At 54.9% G+C, this 18,802-nt stretch overlaps 1 protein-coding gene across 4 annotated transcripts; it reads right to left on the reverse strand.

The window, feature by feature from the left end:
• Nucleotides 1–7,970: 7,970 nt before the first annotated feature.
• On the reverse strand, nucleotides 7,971–14,059 carry Ldb1 (LIM domain binding 1). Of its 4 annotated transcripts, XM_004631462.2 has the most exons (11): nucleotides 13,952–14,059; nucleotides 11,726–11,828; nucleotides 11,562–11,606; nucleotides 11,381–11,456; nucleotides 11,187–11,289; nucleotides 10,848–11,020; nucleotides 10,193–10,315; nucleotides 9,922–10,005; nucleotides 9,713–9,836; nucleotides 9,409–9,557; nucleotides 7,971–8,713 (listed from the first exon to the last, which is right to left on the reverse strand). In XM_004631462.2, the coding sequence occupies exons 2-11, from the start codon at nucleotides 11,743–11,745 to the stop codon at nucleotides 8,483–8,485; spliced, it is 1,128 nt and encodes a 375-aa protein (XP_004631519.1). In that variant the 5' UTR covers nucleotides 11,746–11,828; nucleotides 13,952–14,059; the 3' UTR covers nucleotides 7,971–8,482. The 4 variants fall into 4 exon arrangements, with proteins under 4 accessions (XP_004631519.1, XP_012370255.1, XP_023571322.1 ...); XM_012514801.2 differs by lacking the exon at nucleotides 13,952–14,059 and having other exon boundaries at nucleotides 9,415–9,557; XM_023715554.1 differs by lacking the exons at nucleotides 7,971–8,713; nucleotides 13,952–14,059 and adding an exon at nucleotides 8,720–9,121 and having other exon boundaries at nucleotides 9,415–9,557.
• Between the last annotated feature and the right edge of the window lie 4,743 nt (nucleotides 14,060–18,802).

An 18,802-nucleotide genomic window follows, 5' to 3' on the forward strand; every position in this document is an offset into this window, starting at 1 on the left:
CAAATAAATAATTAGAAAAAAAATGAACCAAAACCAAAACACACATACTGTGAGACCCGCTGTTGAACACTTGTAATCCCAGTTACTTCTGAGGCTGAGGTAGGAAGATAACAAGTTTGAGGCCACTTTGGGCCGCTTAGCAACACCACAACTCAAAATTAAAATACAGGGTAATTATCTGTTCAAAAACTTGAAAAGAACTTTTAGGGGCCTCGCGGTTTAGCTCAGTTGTTTAAAGCGCTGGCTTGGGCAAACCCAGTGAGGCGCAGGGACTGCAGCTCGATCCCCAGTGCCACATGCCGCACCAGACGGCCCTTAAGGCAGCCTGAGCAGCCAAAAAAGGAAAAAAAAAAAAAAAAAAAAAAAAAAAAGAACTTTTGGGTTCTTCTCTTCTCTATAAAATTAAACTTCCTGTGTGTGATGGTATGCGCCCGCAGCCCCAGCGCTGGGGAGGCTGAGACCTAAAGCTCACCAGGATTTCAAGGCTATTCTGAGCTACATAGTGAGTTTAAGGCCGCCTGAACTCCACAGCAAGATCCTTTCTGAAAAAGCAGCCGCTCTTGGTGGCCTGCAATCTCAGCACTCAAAAGACTAAGGCAGGAAGATCACCATAAGGTCAAGGCCAGTTTGGGCTACGTATGTGAGGTCAACGCCAGCCTGAACTACATAGTTACACCCTCAAAAAAGTTTTTAATTAAAAAAGAAATAAAATTAAGTTTAAGTCAGGCATAGTGACACATACCTGTAATCACAGCACTCCAGGAGGTTGAGGCAGGAGGACTGTAACTTTGAGTCCAGTTTGGGCAACTTAGTGACTTATCAAGAACTTTTCTCAAAATAAAAAAGGCCATGGGTGTAGTTTAGTGTGAATGAATGACTGGGTTCAATCTTCAGTACCACCAAAACCAAAATAACAAAACTAAACTTCTGTCTTGTCACTGAAATTCCATGGTCCAGAAGACTGGAGCAGTTCTGGAGGTGCCTCATCCCATTTAGCTGAGCACCCCCTGTCCCGATGTCCTTACACGCCTCCCTGCTACCTTCCGCCTCTGTGTAGAGTTCCTGCCCACGTCACCTACCACAGGCCCACCTTCCACAGCAGTCACTTCCAGCTGGGACTGTACCTCTATGCGGAGCACCTGCCTAGCTTGTGGGATCCCTGGCTTCCACCTCAGCGTAACAAAATAAGATTAACACAAGCCTGTAATCTCAGCACCTGGGAGGGTGAGGCGGGATGATTACCGTGAGTTCCAGGCCAGCCTGTGCTGTACAGTGACCAGCCTGAACTACATGGTGAGATCATGTCCTCCAAAAAAAGGTTGAATTAAGTTAACTATATAACAGAACTGGTACGACCAATCTCACTATCAGCAAGCGCCACCCCTTCCCAGGCCCCTCTGGCCACTGTTCTCCCAGCTCTTCCCAGCCCTGCCTTGGGTGCCTTTTGCTTTGTTTGTGCCAAGTTCGGCCCCATCCTCTGCTTTGGGGGTTTCTGGAGGTTAGGAGCTGGGTCTCAACTACAATCTGCCTTAGATCCTTTAGTAATAGCCAGTACACTTAGGTGAAATCCAAAGTCCTCACTGGCTCTGTGACTGCGGCCTAGCTTCTCAGCTTCTCTAACCTTGGGCTTCTCCGGGTATAAACAAAATTCGAGCTGACAACACTTATATCATAGGGTGGCAGAAAAATACGGCCAGGCATGGTATGCCTATTCATAATCCCAGCGCGCTGAGATGCTAAGGCAGGCAGGCTTTGAGCCCGGCCTAGCCGGAGCAACTTAGTGACTGAGGGAGACCCTGTCTCAAAAAAAGAAGAAAAAGGGCCAGGATGTAGCTCAGTGGCACAGCACCTGCCTGGCAAGTGCAAGGTCCTGACTTCTATTCCCAGTACCAAAAAAGAAAAAGAAAGTGGTTTTTACATTTATTTTTGTTGTCTTTGTTTTTCCAAGACAGGGTCTCACTATGTAGCCCAGGTTGCCTTGAACTGTCAGTATCTTCCTGCCTCAGCCTCCCAACTGCTGGGATTAAGGGGTGTACCACCATACCCGGCTGGAATTTATTTTTTATGACAGGGCCTCTTATGTCACCTAGGCTGGCCTTAAGCTCTGCTTCCTCCCAAGTCTGAAATTACAGGCATGAGCCACATCCAGCTGACTTTTTTTGGTACCAGGAAGCAAGCTTGAGGCCTTGCACTTGCCAGGCAGGCCCTGTGTCACGGAGCTACCTTTCTAGCCTCTCACACCCAGTTTAAAGTAGGTAATTTAGAAATAAAAATTATAGAAAAAGTGCTAAATGTTGTCATTTTCACCGTCAGTGCCCCAGCCTTGGGGTCCGCCGCTCCTGCAGCTCAAGCTCCTGCCTTCCAACCGCCTTTTCTGTGCTCTCCACCGGATCAGTCTCCCTCACCTGCAGGTTTCCACTGACATTTTGTTCTCCCAGCGACCTCCCCTAACACTTATTTTTATTCATTTATTTTTTGGCGGAACCGGGGATTGAACTCAGGCCCTTGGGCTTGCCAGGCAAGCGCTTATTCTACTGAGCCATCTCCCCGGCCCCCTTAATACGTGTTTAAATAAGGCCTCCATGTGCTGTTTATCCCACACTGTTCGGTCCTGCCACTGCTCCCTCATACACACAGGCACGGCCATTTGTTTAATACCAGCCCCCACAGCTGCAACATGCCCTGGGTCTTGTCCAGTTTTGCCCTGGGCTCTGAGCAGACTCCTGACTTGAGGAGGCTGAGGCGGGAGGATCACTGTGAGTTTGAGACCAGTCTGGGCTACAAAGTGAGCTCAAGAGCAGCCTGAACAGGAAGGGGAGACCTTGACTTAGACTAAAAACAAACAAATATGACTTGAAAGCCGGGCATGATGGCACTATAATCCCAGTACTTAGGAGGCTGAGGCAGGAAGGTCACTCAAATTCAAGGCCAGTCTGGGCTACATAGTGAGTTCAAGGCCAGATGGAACTGCACGGGGAGACAATGTCTCAAAAAACAAAACAATGGGCCAGCCAAATAGCTCAGCAGATTAAAGCACCTGCTTAGGTAGACTCGGGGTGGGAGTTTGATCCCCAGGCCTGCTGTGCCAGCCCCGCCCGAGGCTCCCTGAGATGGCAATTGAGACTGGGTGTGATAGCGCATGCCTGTAATCCCAGCACTTGGGAGGCTGTAAACAGGATCACTACGGGTCTGATCTACACAGTGAGACCCTGTAGATTTTGTCCTAAATACAAAAAAAAAAAAGCAAGAAAAGACCTGGCTGGCTAAATGAGCGTGACCACGCACAGTTGATGTGGAGGTGCTGCCTGAGTACACGCCTTCGCTCCTGCTGACCCCAGACACTGAGGTGCTACAAGCTCTGAGGCTCGGACCTGGGAGGCAGGGAGCTGAGCCTACAGCCGCCGCCGCGAAGTGCGCGCTCCGGCAAAGGTCTGCGCGGGTGCCGTGGGCGGCAGGAGGCACCGCCAACAGCAAACCTCCAGAAAAACCGAACATCTAGTAACAGGAGTGTGACGAGCGGTGGCAGAAGCACAAAACAGTTAGTATCCAACCCTTAAGGTGAGGGCACCGCAAGTGCTACGCACCCGTGACTCTCAGCGGCACTGCAGCAAGCAAGGCGGTGCACCACCCAAACTCCAGCAAGCTGCACTACTGTAAGGCAAAAAAACCCAACAAACAAACAAACAAACAAACAAACAAACAAAAAACCCAAATTTAAAAATTCTCAGCATTGTTTATTCATTTTTTAAAATGTATTAAAAATGTATTTAGTGCAGGGTCTACAGGGCGCACAGGGTCTCACTAGACAGGTTGGACTTGGAGTGATTCTCCTGTTTTTTCAGCCTCCCAAGTGGCTGAAACTCAAGTGCTGGGGTACAGGCGTGCCACCACACCCAGTCTTAGGTGCCATCTCAGCACAGCCCAGGGTTGAACTGTTCCCTGAGTCTGCCTAAGCAGGCGCTTTAATCTGCTGTGCTATCTGGCCGGCTCCTCAGCATTGTTTAGAATAGCTAGCTAAGATGAATGGACAAAAGGAAAACAAGAAAGAGGGGTGTCTGGGAGAGGGGTGGGGGTGCAAGGACCAAAGTGGGGCCAAGTCCTAGTTTCTCAGTGACAATTCCTGCTCTTGTTGGTGAAGAAAGGCACATGCGTGTGTATTTGTGAGCCACAGCTAGGATTAACCCAGTTCTGTGTACCCTTAAAGGGAGGGACAGAGAGGAAGCCAAACTCACTCCTTCCGGAAAGGCTTGAAGTCAGGTACACAGGGCCAGTTTGGGTGGCTAAGACCTTCTCTCCTTTTTTTGCGGTACCAGGAATTGAACTCAGGATCTTGTGCTTCCCAGGCAAGTGCCTTGTCTACTAAGCTATCTCCCCAGCCTGACCCTCTCTTTAAAGTGGCAACAAGAGGCTGAAAGTGGGCCACAGAAGTGCACACCTGTAATCCCAGCACTCAGGAGGCTGAGGCAGGAGGGTCACTGTTGTGGAGGACCACCTGAGCAGCTCTCCTTGAAAGAGCGATGGTCTCCATCTTGACTGAGCCTGACCCCATTTCCTCGTATTGTTCTGTACAGAGCTAGCCAGGACTTCTGCTTATCCTTCAGTTGGCCTTAAGCAATTTGTATCGGTCTAGCTGATGGGCTGGTGATAGTCTGAAGGTGGCGTGAGTGTTTCCCTGCTAAGGATGAAGAGCCAGTGCTCCGCAACGCCAGCTGGAATCCAGCCTCAAGACAGAGGCTATGACTTCCCGGGACTTGAAAGACTACATCAGAGCTGAAGCACCAGACCCCGGAAACGATAGACACTCTCAACAGCATAATGCAGATGACGCTCTCTGCATATCCTCTCTGCACATGGCAGAGGTGAATGCAGGCCCCTCACCTAGCTCAGCTCACAGGACTCACCTACTTCCCACAATTCTCTCATTCTTCCTCAAGCCACTCCTCCACTGAATAAAACCTGGGTGCAGCTTTGGGTCAGCCTTTTTGTTCCAGAAAGCCATCTTCATGGCTGGACTTAGGGCCCCTTGGCTCCCCAATAATTGTATGTTTTAGTGTCTACTTTTCCATGGGTTGCACTAAGTGGTAGATTTGAATTCACTTGGTGGGATTCCAATAACGTATCTTTGGGATTACCAATATTGACTTCTGGGACCAAGATGAGAACCTGGAAGGGACTCTTACAACTGTGAGTTCAAGGCCAGGTTGAACGACACTGCAAGACCTCATTTCAAAAGAAGGAGGAGGTCTAGAAAGATAGCTTGGTGGTCTAAGCGCCTGCCAGGCAAGCATAAAGACCCAGACTTGATCCCTGGTACAGCATGCCATGCTGGCTGTGGAACCCCAGGTGATCTGAGCAGGCCCAAGAACTGCGCATGGCAGCACACTCCTGTAATCCCAGCACTGGAGAGGCTGAGACAGGAGGATCACTACAAATATGAACTGTGCAGCAAGACCCTGAACCAAATAAATAAGAGATTAAAAAAAAAACAAAAGGAAGAGAGGGAGGGAGGGAGGAAAAAAGGAAAAGAGAAAAAGGTCAGCCTAGGCTACAGGAGCTGGAGGTTGTGCAGGACCAGACAAAGGCCCTAGGAAAGGGCTGGCTTAGAGCAGGGGGATTAGCAAACAGGGAAGGCGACTGCTCAGGAGGAACAGGTGGCCAGAGGGGATAGAGGTTCGGGCGGGGCACAGCCCAGGCCTCTGCAGGTTAGGGGGCCTGGGCTGGGGTCCAGCCAGGCGGAGGTAAGTCTTTCACAGCACGCTGGGCCCAGGCCTCTCTCCACTTGGGAACAGAAGATCTGAGTGCCCCGGCAGGCTCCTCTACCCCGTCCTAGGAGGCTCCTGTCACCACAACCTGGCCCACAGGGGCTGGGGTAGAGGAGCCAGCTCTAGAGCTCTGGCTCAGAAGGAAGTCTGGCCAGAAAGCTTCCTACTTGCAAACAGTAGGTCAGGGCTAGCCTAGTGCTCTGCCCCAATGGGCTAAGTCTGGGCCTGGAAATCTTTCCTTCTGAGCGCGCGCGCGCGCGCGCGCGCGCACACACACACACACACACACGGTGTACGTTTAGAGACGCCCAGTCCCGACACATCAGCGTCCTGGCAGCCAGCACCTGCACCTAACACATCATCACACATACTGCTCCCACTCATACTTCCGTTGCCTCGTGTTCTACCACAGCCGGACTCAAGTGGCCCAGAGACCACGGCCTGAATGACCTCAGCCAACACATGTGCACGCTCACACACATGCTCACCGGCGACACTCCTCCACACCCCTGCAGCCACATGCATACACACACTCTGGCCAAAAAAGAGCCAGATGTGCATCCTTTGCCACAACCGAGCCCACAAGTGTCAGCTGGCCTTCTGAGGGGCTGCAGTGGCAGCTGGCAGGGCAAGGGGCTGCCAGTCTTGAGCAGCAGACAGGCAGGGGACAGTCCTCCACTCTGCTGTGAAGGGGAGGCCCTAGTGCAGGGGCACGAGGCCTGGGCCCCCAGCCTGAGACAAAAGTGAGGGGCAGTGGGTCGGGGATCTTCTGGGTGCTCAGACTCCACCTACCCACAGCCGACTCTCCAGCGTCCTGGCAACGGGCTACCAAGAGGGCCAGGGCTGCAGGAAACCAGCTCCCTGGAAAGCCTGCAAAGGGCCCAACTGCCACCCCATGAAGCCAAGTCGTCCACACCCCTTAGCACCCCTCCCAAGTCAGCAGGAGACAAGACACCTGGTGTCCCACGAGCCCCTCCATGGCTACCCCTTCTTTCCACAAGGATACGCCCAACTAGTGGGTGAACTAGGGTGTTGGGAACCCAACTCCCAGGACAGGCAAGACAAACCCTCGAATCTAGAAGAAGGGCTGGCATGACCCAGGGAAGAGGCAATGTGGACCAGAAGGAAAATTAAAGTCCTGACCAACCCATTCTTATGACTGCTCTCAGGGACACAAGAGACTGCCTTGAACCAGGCATCATCAACCAAGCAGGACGCTCTCAAACCAAAGTCTCTTTATTGAGCAGTACCATACAGGACTCAAATGGCAAAAAAAAAAAAAAAAAAAAAAAACACAAAACACCAAAAACCAAGCCCCCCCAAAATAAAAAATAAAAACAACAAAAACAAAAATCCAAAAGAAAAAAAAAGCATACCTGGGGTGGGCTGTGGGCCTTCCTCACCCCAACAGCTCCTACCCCCAGCTGCTGGAGTGGAGCAGCAGGGTGCAGGGGACCCTGTGGCCAGTGGGAGTGGGTCAGTGGCACTGACACTTCCTGAGTGGCCACAGGAAAGGGCCACAGGGATCCCCGTTTTTGGCCTCCCCCCCTCCCAGGCCTCTGAGTGCAACTGTGTGATGAAGCAAAGATGCCAGCTGTCTTCTCCCCACCACAAGGGCAGGAGTCCCGGGACAGAGGCCTCTCCCCCGGGGGGACAGAGTGAGAGGGTCTCCATGGCTGGCTGTTTCCTCTTGGGGAGGGGCAGCTGGGGCCTGGTCTGCAGTCTGGGGGCCAGGGCCGAGGGTAGTGCAGGAGTGGATGAGCCCCTTGTCATCTATATCTCCCCAACTGAGACAAAACAAGCCAGCCAGCAATGGACGAGCCCACTCCCTTCCTCTGTGCTCTTCGGGAAGGGTGCCACCCCTCCACCCACAGTTGCTCCAGTGGAGGACTCAAACGACACCACAGGGAGACAGTCACAGGCACTCAGAGGGCAGGCCAGGGTCCTAGAGGGCGGGGCTGCAGGGGAGGCAGGGCAACAGCAGGGGGGCATCCCAAAGATGTGACCCCACCGACCCAACCCGTGGCAAGCCTGCCACAACTCCAGAGGAAGATGGAGGTGAGATGGTAAAAGATCTCTTGGTCTAAAGCTCTCCAACTGTATAAAGTAGTACGCACACACTCCACCCACTCTCCCCATCTGGGCCCTGGCCCCATGTGCCAGGAGGGAGGTAGCTGGACTTCACAGGGGCAAGAGGGGAACCATGAGTGATTTTTTTAAACTTACATTTTTAATAATATTATTTTTTTTTTAAAAACTTGGAGCTGGGACAAGTGGCAGAGGGAGGAGTCCAGAACATTGCCCGTCCTACCAGATGTCCAGGGAGAGGGATGCTCAGCCCAGCCCCGTGACTCTAAGACCCCAGGGCTGTGGGTACAGACAGCCTTGGGCTTCAATGGGAAGCCAAGAGGGCGGGACCCAGAACCCGGGGGAGGGTGGAAGCAACGCCCTGGGAGTGGGCGTGGTCGGGCGTCTCAGTTCAGGGTCTACACAGGCATCCGCTGAGAACCTCCGACCCCAAAGGCTCCACAGGGGTCAGGCCCAGGGTAGGGCAACTGGGGGCAAATCTTGGCACCTGCCCCAGTGAATCCAGCTCCTCCCTGAAGTGGGTGGATAGAGGCTGCCCATTTTAGATGCTCATTCTCTTCACTGTCTTCTGCTCCCAGGGCCGCGTGGGGTGGGGCAGGCAGGCGGAGTGCTAGGTGGCCAAGACGGGGCCTTTACTGGGAGGCCTGCGACGTGGGGTTCTCCGACTTGCTTTCCTGGCTGGACGGGGGCTTGCTGTTCCAGGGGCTGTTGGCGCCCAGCGCAGGGGAGTTGTTAAAGCTGTCCTCGTCGTCAATGCCGTTGGCCGCGTCAAACTGCGTGTTCTCCAGCCGAGTGATGAGCCTCTCGTCCTCGTCCCCGAACTCCCCGCCCATCAGGGTGGGCTCCCCCACCACCATCACATCCTGAGAGTGGTGGAGGTCCCCAAACATAATCGGGGCAGGGGCTCGCCCAGCCCAGGACAGCAAGTAACCCCAAAGCCCCTGAAACCACCCTGGAAACTCAACACACCCTACCCCGCCTCAGCGCCGTGTGAAGCCCCAGCTCTTCCAACCCTCTGCTCCCAGAGTCCTTCCCACCGAAGGACGCCAGAGCATCTTGGCCCATGGCCCACATCCGTCCAGAGTCCAGGGAGAAACTCCAACCTACTTCCCTAGCTCCCTGGTCCAGCTTTCCCAAGCTTTGGGTACTCCTAGCCTTCCGTCCACGTCAGAGATAGGGAGCAGTTCCGAAACATGAGGGAGGGAATCGTGCATGTGTATACGCACCTGTATGTGCGACAGGTCTGCACACCACTGAGTCTGCGCGTCCCTCTAGTAGTGTGAGGGTGCATGTTTTCAGTGGACTATGCCCTGAGCTGTTGGACCTGAATGTCTGTCTGTTCTGCTGCTGGCTGTCCCTGTGTGCTCTCTGTGCCTACAGCCAGGTATGTGCCTAGCCAAGGGCCTCTCCGCCCGCAAGGACAGAGCTCATCCAGGCAGAGTGCACGGGGCAAACTGTCCTCACTTCTTTCTATGACTGCTAACGAGCTCAGGCTGGACAGGGGTCAGGGGTGAGTGGTGGGGCAGCCCAGAAGAGAGAAGAAAGCCGAGATGCTTACAGGTACCTGGCTGGAGAGGGCGAAGGTGCTGGCTGGGCTCTTCTTCTTGCTGTTGCTATTGTTGGTGTTGCCGCCCCCAGAGCTCATGGTGCTGCCCCCCGACATCTTCCGTTTCCGCCGTTTGCTGGGTTGCTGCCGTGTGGGTTCCGCTGTGCAGGGAGAGAAGCCCCAGGTAGGAAGAGTGCCCTGCGGCCCCATCTCCTATGCAAGCCACTCAGGGGACCAAACCCTCCCTGCCTATCACAGACCCAGGAGCAGAGACCATCACAGAGAGACCCAGCTCCAGCCCTGAGGAATCACTCACCAGGGGGTGCCACCATGCGCTGCCACTTTTGGAAAAGGCAGGTCTTGAGGCAGTCTCGGGGGCTGAGGCTGTACGTCTTGTGGCGGGACATGAGCTCCTGCATGGGCTCGAGTATCACACACAGCTGGGGGCAGATCAGGAGATGGCTGTCAGGAAGATGTGCAGTAAGACCGAAGGGGACGGGGCTGAAGCGTGTGATTGAGACTCACTCGGAGGTAGTTGAGAGTAGAATTGGACAGCCCACACCGGGTGATATTTTTGGAAAGCTGATCCAGCATCTGGGGGTCCTGGGCCTGTGGAGAAGAAAGACTACTAACTAACTCTAGGTTGCATGTGCTTACTGGTCCTGTCACTTGAGCTCCGGGATACCCCGAGAGGAAAGAGGAATGAAGGAAGACAGCCTCGCCTCCCTCTTCCATCAGGGAGCTAGGCTCTGGCCTGCCCCGCTCCTCGTGCACTTTAAGTCTGCCCACAACTCACATGCATGGCCAGGATGCTCCGGGGGATAAGTTCTCGGTGCTGCCGGATACTGAAGTGCCAGGTCTTTATCCGCATCATGTCATCAAACATGAACTCCAGGTACAGCCGGCCCTCCACACACACCTGTGGATGGGCTTGTCAGTGCTGCTCCTCACCGCATACCTACAGGTGTGCCTACTGCCTGCTACAGCTCTCCAGCTTGCTTACGTCTGTCCTGCTGCTTATGCTTCTGCGACCTGCACGTCAATCTGGGTGCCTAACAGATGCAGCAGCCCCCACACAGCTGTCATTCCCTGGGCTGGGGATATAGCTCAGTGCCTATCTGGCAAGCACAAGGTCCCTAGTTTGATCCCCAGTACCACAAAAATAAATCCACAGCTGTCATTCCTGGCCCTTACTCACACACAGCAGAAAGCTTAACAAATCTGCATCTTTTCCGCACATAGCCAGTGACACCGTATGCTGCAAACTCTATGAGAACAGGTTTTTGTTCAGTGTACAACTTGGGACACAGAAAACTATTGTTTTCAAACCCAATAAATGCTTCCTCAATACTGCACTGCCTGCCATCTCAGGTCCCTGGGGTGACCTATGAGTGCACATAGGGAGAGAAAAGCCCAGGTACCCCGTGCTCCACATCTGCTGGGTGGCTGACCTGGGTGAACATGGGTTTTCCATGCTGGGTCACCATGCTGCCCTGGTCACAGTCAAGGGACACGAAGTTGCTGTGGAATGCTTCCTTGGGGTGCTTAAGCACATAGTACAGCTCTGTAGCACCCCCCTCAAAAATGCTGCGGAAGTAGCGTGGAATCAGAGTCCGGCCAATGGCTGTAGAGACAGGACAAACTCTTCAGGACCAAAAAACCAAGAAGAGGCAAGACAGACACCTCCCCTGCTGAGACAGACCAGTAGGGTGGCTCTTCTAGACTCATGTCCAGCCTCAAAATGACACAGGTGCAGATCCTCCAGCCTTCCAAAGCAGGACCCAACTCACTGTATCTCTTTGGTCCATCCTCCAGGCAGAACGTGATGGTCAACATGGCGTCATCCTCAAAGAACTCTGTGGTAAAAGCATCCCACCAGAGATTGTCACACTCCTAGGGAGAGAGGGACCAGTGAGTACATGTCCTAGGACAGCCCACGGGCTGCCCAAACCTCCCCTTTCCAGCCTCTTTCCCTGGGCCACACCTCTGTCCAGTTCTGGAGCCGTTTGTTCAGCTCAAATATTCGATAGTCAGTTTGGTTGCCATATGGTGTGTGCCTCCTGGAGGAAAGAAGTGGACAGTAGAAACAGGGCCTGAACCCCAACCTCGACTTCTGCTTTACACAGTAGGAGGATGCGCTTCCCTCCCACCTGGAGGCCACTTACCCAATCCCAGGCTCCAGGTAGGTAGGCGGGTACATAGGAGTTGGGCTGTGTAAGGAAAGAAGCTATGAGGATGGGGGTGGAAGACAGGAATTATGGGGGGTCATTCCCTCCCCTTTCCAGACAGGCCCCCATCTGAAGGGTTAGGAGGTAGGCCAAGGACTCACCCCACATCCCGATCCAGCATGGTGCCGGGATGAAATGGGGGGAAGGCGTTGCCGTTCGGGGGCTCCTTCGGCGAGTACAGCTTGAATGACTTTGAGGAACAACCTAAAACAGAGAAGAGTCCCCCAAGTCCCTCTTGGAGCACAATTAAAACCGTAATTTTTATTTGGTGGAGCCCTGGATAACAGAAAAGGAACGGAAATGAGACTACCATAAGATAGATATCTGAACGATGGTTTTTATAAGCTCCCTTTATAGCTACATAGTTTCCTTCAATCCTCACAACCACACTGTCGGGCACCAGAGTAATATTCCCATTTCACAGATGAAGCAACTTAGGGCTGAAAGGATGCCCCCAGATCACAGAACTAGCAGAGCTAGGGTCTGAGCCCAGACATCCTGATTCCCACGTGTTGAACTAGTTCTACCTGACTCCATTTGTAGAGACCTGGGTATAAAATGAAAATGGGAGATTTGGGAACTCTTCCCCTCCGATATCCCCAGGGTCTCAGAAAGGCAGAGGAGAGAGATAAGGGGGATGTCTGCTGGGTGCCACCCACCAGATAACCAGCTGGACGTTCTGCCTCCTGTACCAACGGCCCGGCCTGATCAGCCCAACCCCCACACCACACCCACACAGGGAGAGTATTGTCTGCGAAGCAGAAACTTAAACCCTGACCCCTTTTCTCTTGGGACTTGCAACAGAAGGGGAGACAGCCTCCACGGGATCCCACGGCACACAAGTGGAGCCCAGGAGACACCTGGTAGCTAGACACAGGCGTCTGCCGTACGTCGGGGCCTGGGCCACATATAGCCCCTCTTCCACCTAGTGTCAGACACACTATCTCCCACCGGGGAGAAAGTCACAGTGGGACAGGAACCGGGCACTCACACAACTTTATTCCTCCCTTCCCTCTAGAAGGAGGAAAGCTGAAGCATACCCCAAGGATCTAACCCCAGTTACTCCTTTTACAGGTCCCTAAAACTTGATTAGGAAGGCAGCTGTACTGACTAGTATCTGAAACCTCCCCCCAATTTACATTTTTTAAAAAGTTTACTTTGGTCCTTGGGGGGAGGAGACAAAGACCCAGTGCCAATATGTGTCATTTAATTCTCTCCTGGGGGTCCCTTCTCGCAATGTGGGCAGGAGCAGGTCTCAGTGGGGCCCAGACCTGGGGCCAAGAGCGAAAGCTTGTGTTGGCCTGCACACACGTGCCCCGCGCCTGGCCTAGCCGGCCCCCACCCTCCGCTCGCCCCGACATGCCTGCCTGCGAAGCGCTGGAGCTCTGCAGCCCCAGGCAGGACTGGGGTGCCTGCGCGCCGGCGCAGCCACGCACACCACCTGCCTCAGCACAGCTCGCGCTGCATTTCCACACCGGGCTGAACGAAGCTGTGTCTCAGGGCTGAGGCAGTCCCCTGCCCCCTTGACTCCTCTCCTCCCGCACACACTAAGACTCCCCAGGGCGGGGCGCTCAGGAAGACCCGCGTTCTGTCCAGGGCGCCACTTCCACAAAGGCTGCCCAAGGCCTGCCCTCTGATTCCACCCCTCCTAAAGAAACACGTCAATTCAGGAGCCTGAAGACAAAGGATGCAGGACACCTGGGTTCCTCTCCAGGTCTGAAACAAAAGTGTCTCAAAATCTGCTTCTCTACCCAGAGAAAGGGCAGGCGCTGTCTGAGCCCAGCTGACAGTTCTCATGAACTGAAGCCCGGCGCCTGCACCTCTACTTACACCTCCAGTGAATGGACACGAACTAACTCGGATCTCCCCAGAGCCACAGCAACTCCCAGTGGCCCCAGCACAAGGGGCTTGAGGGAGAAAAGAAGGGGAGGGACATCACCGCGACCATCTGTGCCCGTGGCTGCCGGTCCCCAGCAGCAGGGCCAGAGGGAGCAAGGTGGGGGTGTGTGAGGGGCACCTGTCGCAGGCCCTGGAGAGGGGCACCCCTCTGCCAGCCACCTGAAGTCTTCAGGACGTGGGTGCGCAGGGGAGGGCCAGCAAAGTTTTCTCAAGGCGGAAGCGGCGTGCGGGGAAGCGGCGTGCGGGCGGAGGGCCCCGCAGCTGGGCATTCCCATGGTAACCAGGCCGGCCGCCGGCTCCCGGTCCCGCGAGCTGGCATAGGTCAGCCAGCAGCCCTCAGCCCGACCTCGGCCACGGGGCAGCTCTCCTGGCCGGTGGGCACGGCCTTCAGTCCGCCCGCCCCCCAGTGTGCGGGACGACGGACTTACCTGGGAGAACGGAGGGGGCCGGGCGGGGTGCAGGGCCGTCGGGGCGCCCCGAGCGGCCCTGGCAGAGGCAGGAGGCGAGGCGGGCCAACTTCCGCGGCTCCTGTCCCGAGCGGGTCGGACGCCCGCACAAGGCCTGGGCCGCTCGGCCTCGGCCCGCCCCGCGGCGGCCGCAGCCCCGGGGGAAAGTTCTGGAGCCCCGGGCTGGGGGCCTCCTGGGTGTCCGGGGCCTTCTTTGTTCGCACGGTTTCCCTCAACAATGGCTGCTCGCTCGCGCGCCGCCCGCTCCGCCGCCGCCTCCCGTGGCCGCCGCCTCCGCGCAGCCGTCCGCGCTCCCCGGGCCCGGGCCCCGCTGCGGGCGCGGGACGCAGGACGGGCTCACATTCACGCGCGCTCCACTCAGCCACGCGCGGCGCCGCCGGCTCCTTCCTTTCTCCCTTTCTCTCCCTCCCGGCCTCCCCGCCCTCCGTCCCCTCCCCCTCCGCGACCGCGGCCCGGGGCGGGCGGAGGGTGGAGCCGCCCCCGGCCCCGCCCCGCGAGCTGGCGGGAGCAGAGGGAGGAAGGGGACCGCCGAGAAAAACAAAAGAGCCGGGGGCCGGGGCCGGGACGAGGGCTCCGGCCCCAGCGCGACCAGCACAGGGCAGAGGTCCGGGGCAGGGGTCAGAAGCAGCCCCCAGCTCCCGGGCTGTGCTGAGACCGGGAGGGAGGGTCACGCTGGCCCCCGCCGACTCCCCGCACCTTCCAGCTGCCAGCCACACCTCCTCCCCATCACTCCAGCTCGCCGCTCTCAGGTGGAAGCTGGCCTAGGCTGTCACCCTAGGCTACCCTACGGAAGTCCCAGGGCGGGAGGGAGAGGCCTGGGGGGGATGGTGGGGTGGTGGCTTGTTTTTGACCGAGATACATTCTGACTTCAGCTTGCAAACGGGGCGGCAGGGAGGGGGCACTCCAGGGTTCCCTGTCCCCAACCCAGTCTTAAACGCCCTAACAGCCCTCCTCCACTCTGTCATCCCTAAGCCACTCAGGTGCCGGGAAAGAGGTGTTGGCAGAGACGGGGAAGGCACCTGCCCACCCACTGCCCCTAGAAAGGGCATCACAGGCTGAGTCCTTCCCATCCTGGGCAGTGGAAAGGCATGTTTAGTGGGAAAGGGTCTGTTCTCTGGTCTCTCTACAAGTATCCCAACGGGAGGACACTTCCAAAACGGGAAGATAGCTCAGTAGAATAAGTGCTTGCCTGGCAAGTGAAGGGTCCTGAGTTCAATCACCGATACCGCAAAAAAAAACAACAACAAAAACATTGGGGATCAGTCCAGATCCTATTACCTAAACATACCAGAAAAGGGACACATAAATGTGCACATGGGGTTGTCCTTTCATTCTTTAACAATTTGAATATATTCTTCATTCCCCATCCTATGCCAAATACATTCACACATGACCCAAGGACACCATTTGTCAAGTCACACCCACTGGTTGTCTATGCAGTTAACAGTGCACCTGGCTCTGTGCACCCCCTACAGAAAAATAACACCTCTCCTTCACATAAACCAGTTATCTGATGTACACTTCAACCTGTGATATATTTTAAACTACCAAGCCCTGATCACCAGACATGGTGGTGCACACCTGTAATCAAAGCACTCAGGAGACTGAGGCAGGAGGATCATTGAGAGTTCACGACCAGCCAGACCCTAACTGAAAAAGACAAAAAAAAAAAAAAAAAAAAGCCCTGAACACAGGCATGCATACTGGTACATAGTATGTCAGGCCCCAAACTTCATACACACTGTGACTTCTGACACACAGCATCCTGTCACTGTTAGACCCCAAAGAACGAAGTCTGTGTGTTATATAGGGACTTAGCCAACAACCCACCCTCCCTAAGACCCTTACACCATTCCCTGCCAGTCTTAACCATGTAACATGCCCCAGCTTTCAGAAATATTTCAATCTATGACATTTGGCCAGGTTCTCCAACTATATATAACCTAATCACCAGAGCCAGGCATGGTGACACATACCTGTTACCCCAGCACTCAGAAGGACTGAGGCAGTACGGTCACTGCAAGTTCCAAGACCTGCCCGGGCTACACAGCGAGCTCAAGGCCAATCCGAGCTGCACAGTAAGATGTCTCAAAAAGATCTGCCCCAACCAAAAAAGAAAAAAACCTACCACTAGGATAGAGGCCGTGCCTACTGACTCCAACATGCATAGCCCAACTCCAGCACAGATACTCCTCCAGTCATGTTTCCTGCCTTTAAACTTTCCAAAGCACGCTGCACTTTAAGTTGCCTTTACAGGGCTTATTCTCAACCGCAGCCCAACTAGAACCCCACCGACACAAAATGTCTTTTTTTTAATTGAGGTTCTGGGGCCTGAATGTAGAGGTCTCACATATGCTAGTAAGTGCCCCACTACTGCACTAGACTCCCAAACCCCTCAAATATCTGAACTTGAATAGATCAGAGTGAGACAGGTCAGCCTGAGGGCCTGAGGTGGAAACTCTGGGCTTCGAAGGCTAGATGTAAACCCAGCCCTGGGGCACTGTGGCCATTCCTATTCCCATCCCCCGTAGGCCAAGATGACCACCCTCAAGGCAGGCAAGAGGAGTGTGTGCTCTGTTTTTTGTCCTCAGCTCAGACCTCACAACCTCACCAGTCTGAGTCCTCAGAGAGGAGCCACAAGGGCAACCCCTCCTCACTGTGGGGAAGGGTACCTAAGTGGCAAGATGCATCCTGACTTTGGCATACCATTCTTCAACAAGCTCTGGGGGGCTGGGGAGATAGCTCAGTAGAATAAGTGCTTGCCTGGCAAGCATAAGGTCCAGAGTTCAATCCCCAGTACTGCAAAAAACAAAATAAAACAAAACAAAACAAAACAAGCTCTGAGTTCCCTCTCTCCAGCAAGTGGGCTCCTGCTCTCCCAGCCCTGCCCCTGCCACCCCTCAGGGCAGAATAGTCCCAGCCAAAGGAACCAGTCTGAGAAGACCTTAAAGGGGGGGGGGGGTTTGCAAAGAATGACAAAGGTGACTCCTTGGAGAATCCCTTCTTGGAGAACTCCTTCTGGAGGTGGGGACTTGGGAAGGCAGCTGGCCCCAGCACACAGGATGAGGTACCGGCACTGCCCCCTGCCCGGGCCCCTGACCCGGGCCTCCAGTGTGCCTGCCCCCCTTCCTTTGTCTGTGCCCGGCCTCCCGTTGGCCTGGCGCTCTGCCATCCTCCTCTCCTGGCTCTCAGCCGCCACCACTGCTGCCTCCTCCCCTCCCCTCCTCCCAACCTTAACCCTTCTGAGCCACATGCTGCCCCAGACAGGCCCGAGCCCCCTCAGCATCCTGCCCAGAAGATGCCCTACAGAGGCCCTGTCCCTGCTTCTAGCCATTTCAGCCCCAGACGCTGTTCCCACCCAGGAGCACTAAGGGAGTAGGGCGGGGGCAGGGTGGGTGTGCATGTATCCTGTGGTGTTTCCGTGTGTGCATGTGTGTGGGTCTGTGTGTGCTCCAGCTTCCCTCAGTCACATGTGTGGGGCATGTGCTGTCTCTGCTGGGCTGGGGGAGGAGGAGGAGCCCGGAGACAGCAGAGCACAAAGGAGAGACTCAGACAGACAAGCAGGCAGGCGGCGGGCAGGCGGGCGGGTGGCAGGCGGCCTGCCAGGGTGCCTGGGCCCTCACCCCAGGGCTCCTCAAGGTGAAGCTTGGGGGTATGGGCCTGGAAGTACACGCTGCCATGATGCCCTTGTGTTCAAGTGTGCTCTCACCTTTGCACGTGATCCTGTCCCCTCTCACCCAACTCCCACCTTGGTCATCAAGCCCCTCCCCAAGTGGTTCTCTTTCAAGCCTATGCTCCGTTCATTGTCTATGGCATCAATCCCTAAGACTTCTTCATCCAGGAAAGAGGCTCCCTACCCCTAGCCATATTTTTGCCCTTCCTTCAGTCAGGCCTGCAGGCACACAAAAGGAACAGGCCTTTGGCACTCATGGAAGGTGTCCTCCTCCACAAACACACCCTAGGTATGGAGTCCCCAAGTTACTTTGACAGAATGAGGAGGTAATCTACTGGATAGGCACCCTGCCCAATTTCAGGGCCAACCTTCCATCCATCTCCTGACTGACACCTCAGTTCCCCTATCTACTACTGGTAGGAATGAAGTGTAAGAATTTCAGGCGAAGGGCTGGGTGTGGTGACACATGTCTGTAAGCCCAGCTACTTAGGAGGACAAGTTCTGAGGCCAGGCTGTGTAATTTAGTAAGCCTCCTGTCTCAAAAGGTGGCTGTGCATGTAGTGATAGCACTCAAGGGGCCCTGGATTCATCAGCCATTTTTCAGCACTATCTGGTTCAGGACCTTAGTTTCTGTTCTGCCCACATGTGGTGATGAAGAGTCACCTAAGCTAGGCTCAGGGCACACAGAGCTCTGTTGGGGTCACCAGCATGGGCTAATTGTAAAGGAGAAAATACACCTATAAACATGGCATACCAAGCTGGTGTGTGTGGGGATGATGGAGCCAGGCAGTATTTCAGCTTGGCAAGCTCTTCCCTCCTCCTTTCACCTACCCTGTGTAGGAGGAGCCAGATATTCCGGGGTCCTCAGGCTATCACAGCCTGGCCTCTGGGCCCTGTGCTCTTCTAATTCTTCAGTATCAGCCATGGCAGACACTTGAAGTATATGCCCATCCCAGCCTAGCTTGGCCAGGGTCACATGATTTTCAAGGAAGCTTCCACACTGGCAACTTCCCTTGGGGACTGTCTCTGTATGCGTATGTGTTGGGGGTAGGGGGTCCAGTTAGCAAAGGATCAAAACAGACTACATTCGGGGACACTGACTTCCTGGAAAAAACTGACCCTCGAGAGGGTCAGTGGGC

This window comes from Octodon degus, unplaced genomic scaffold (genome assembly GCF_000260255.1).
Source record: "Octodon degus isolate 3935 unplaced genomic scaffold, OctDeg1.0 scaffold00042, whole genome shotgun sequence".
Taxonomy (NCBI): domain Eukaryota; kingdom Metazoa; phylum Chordata; class Mammalia; order Rodentia; family Octodontidae; genus Octodon; species Octodon degus.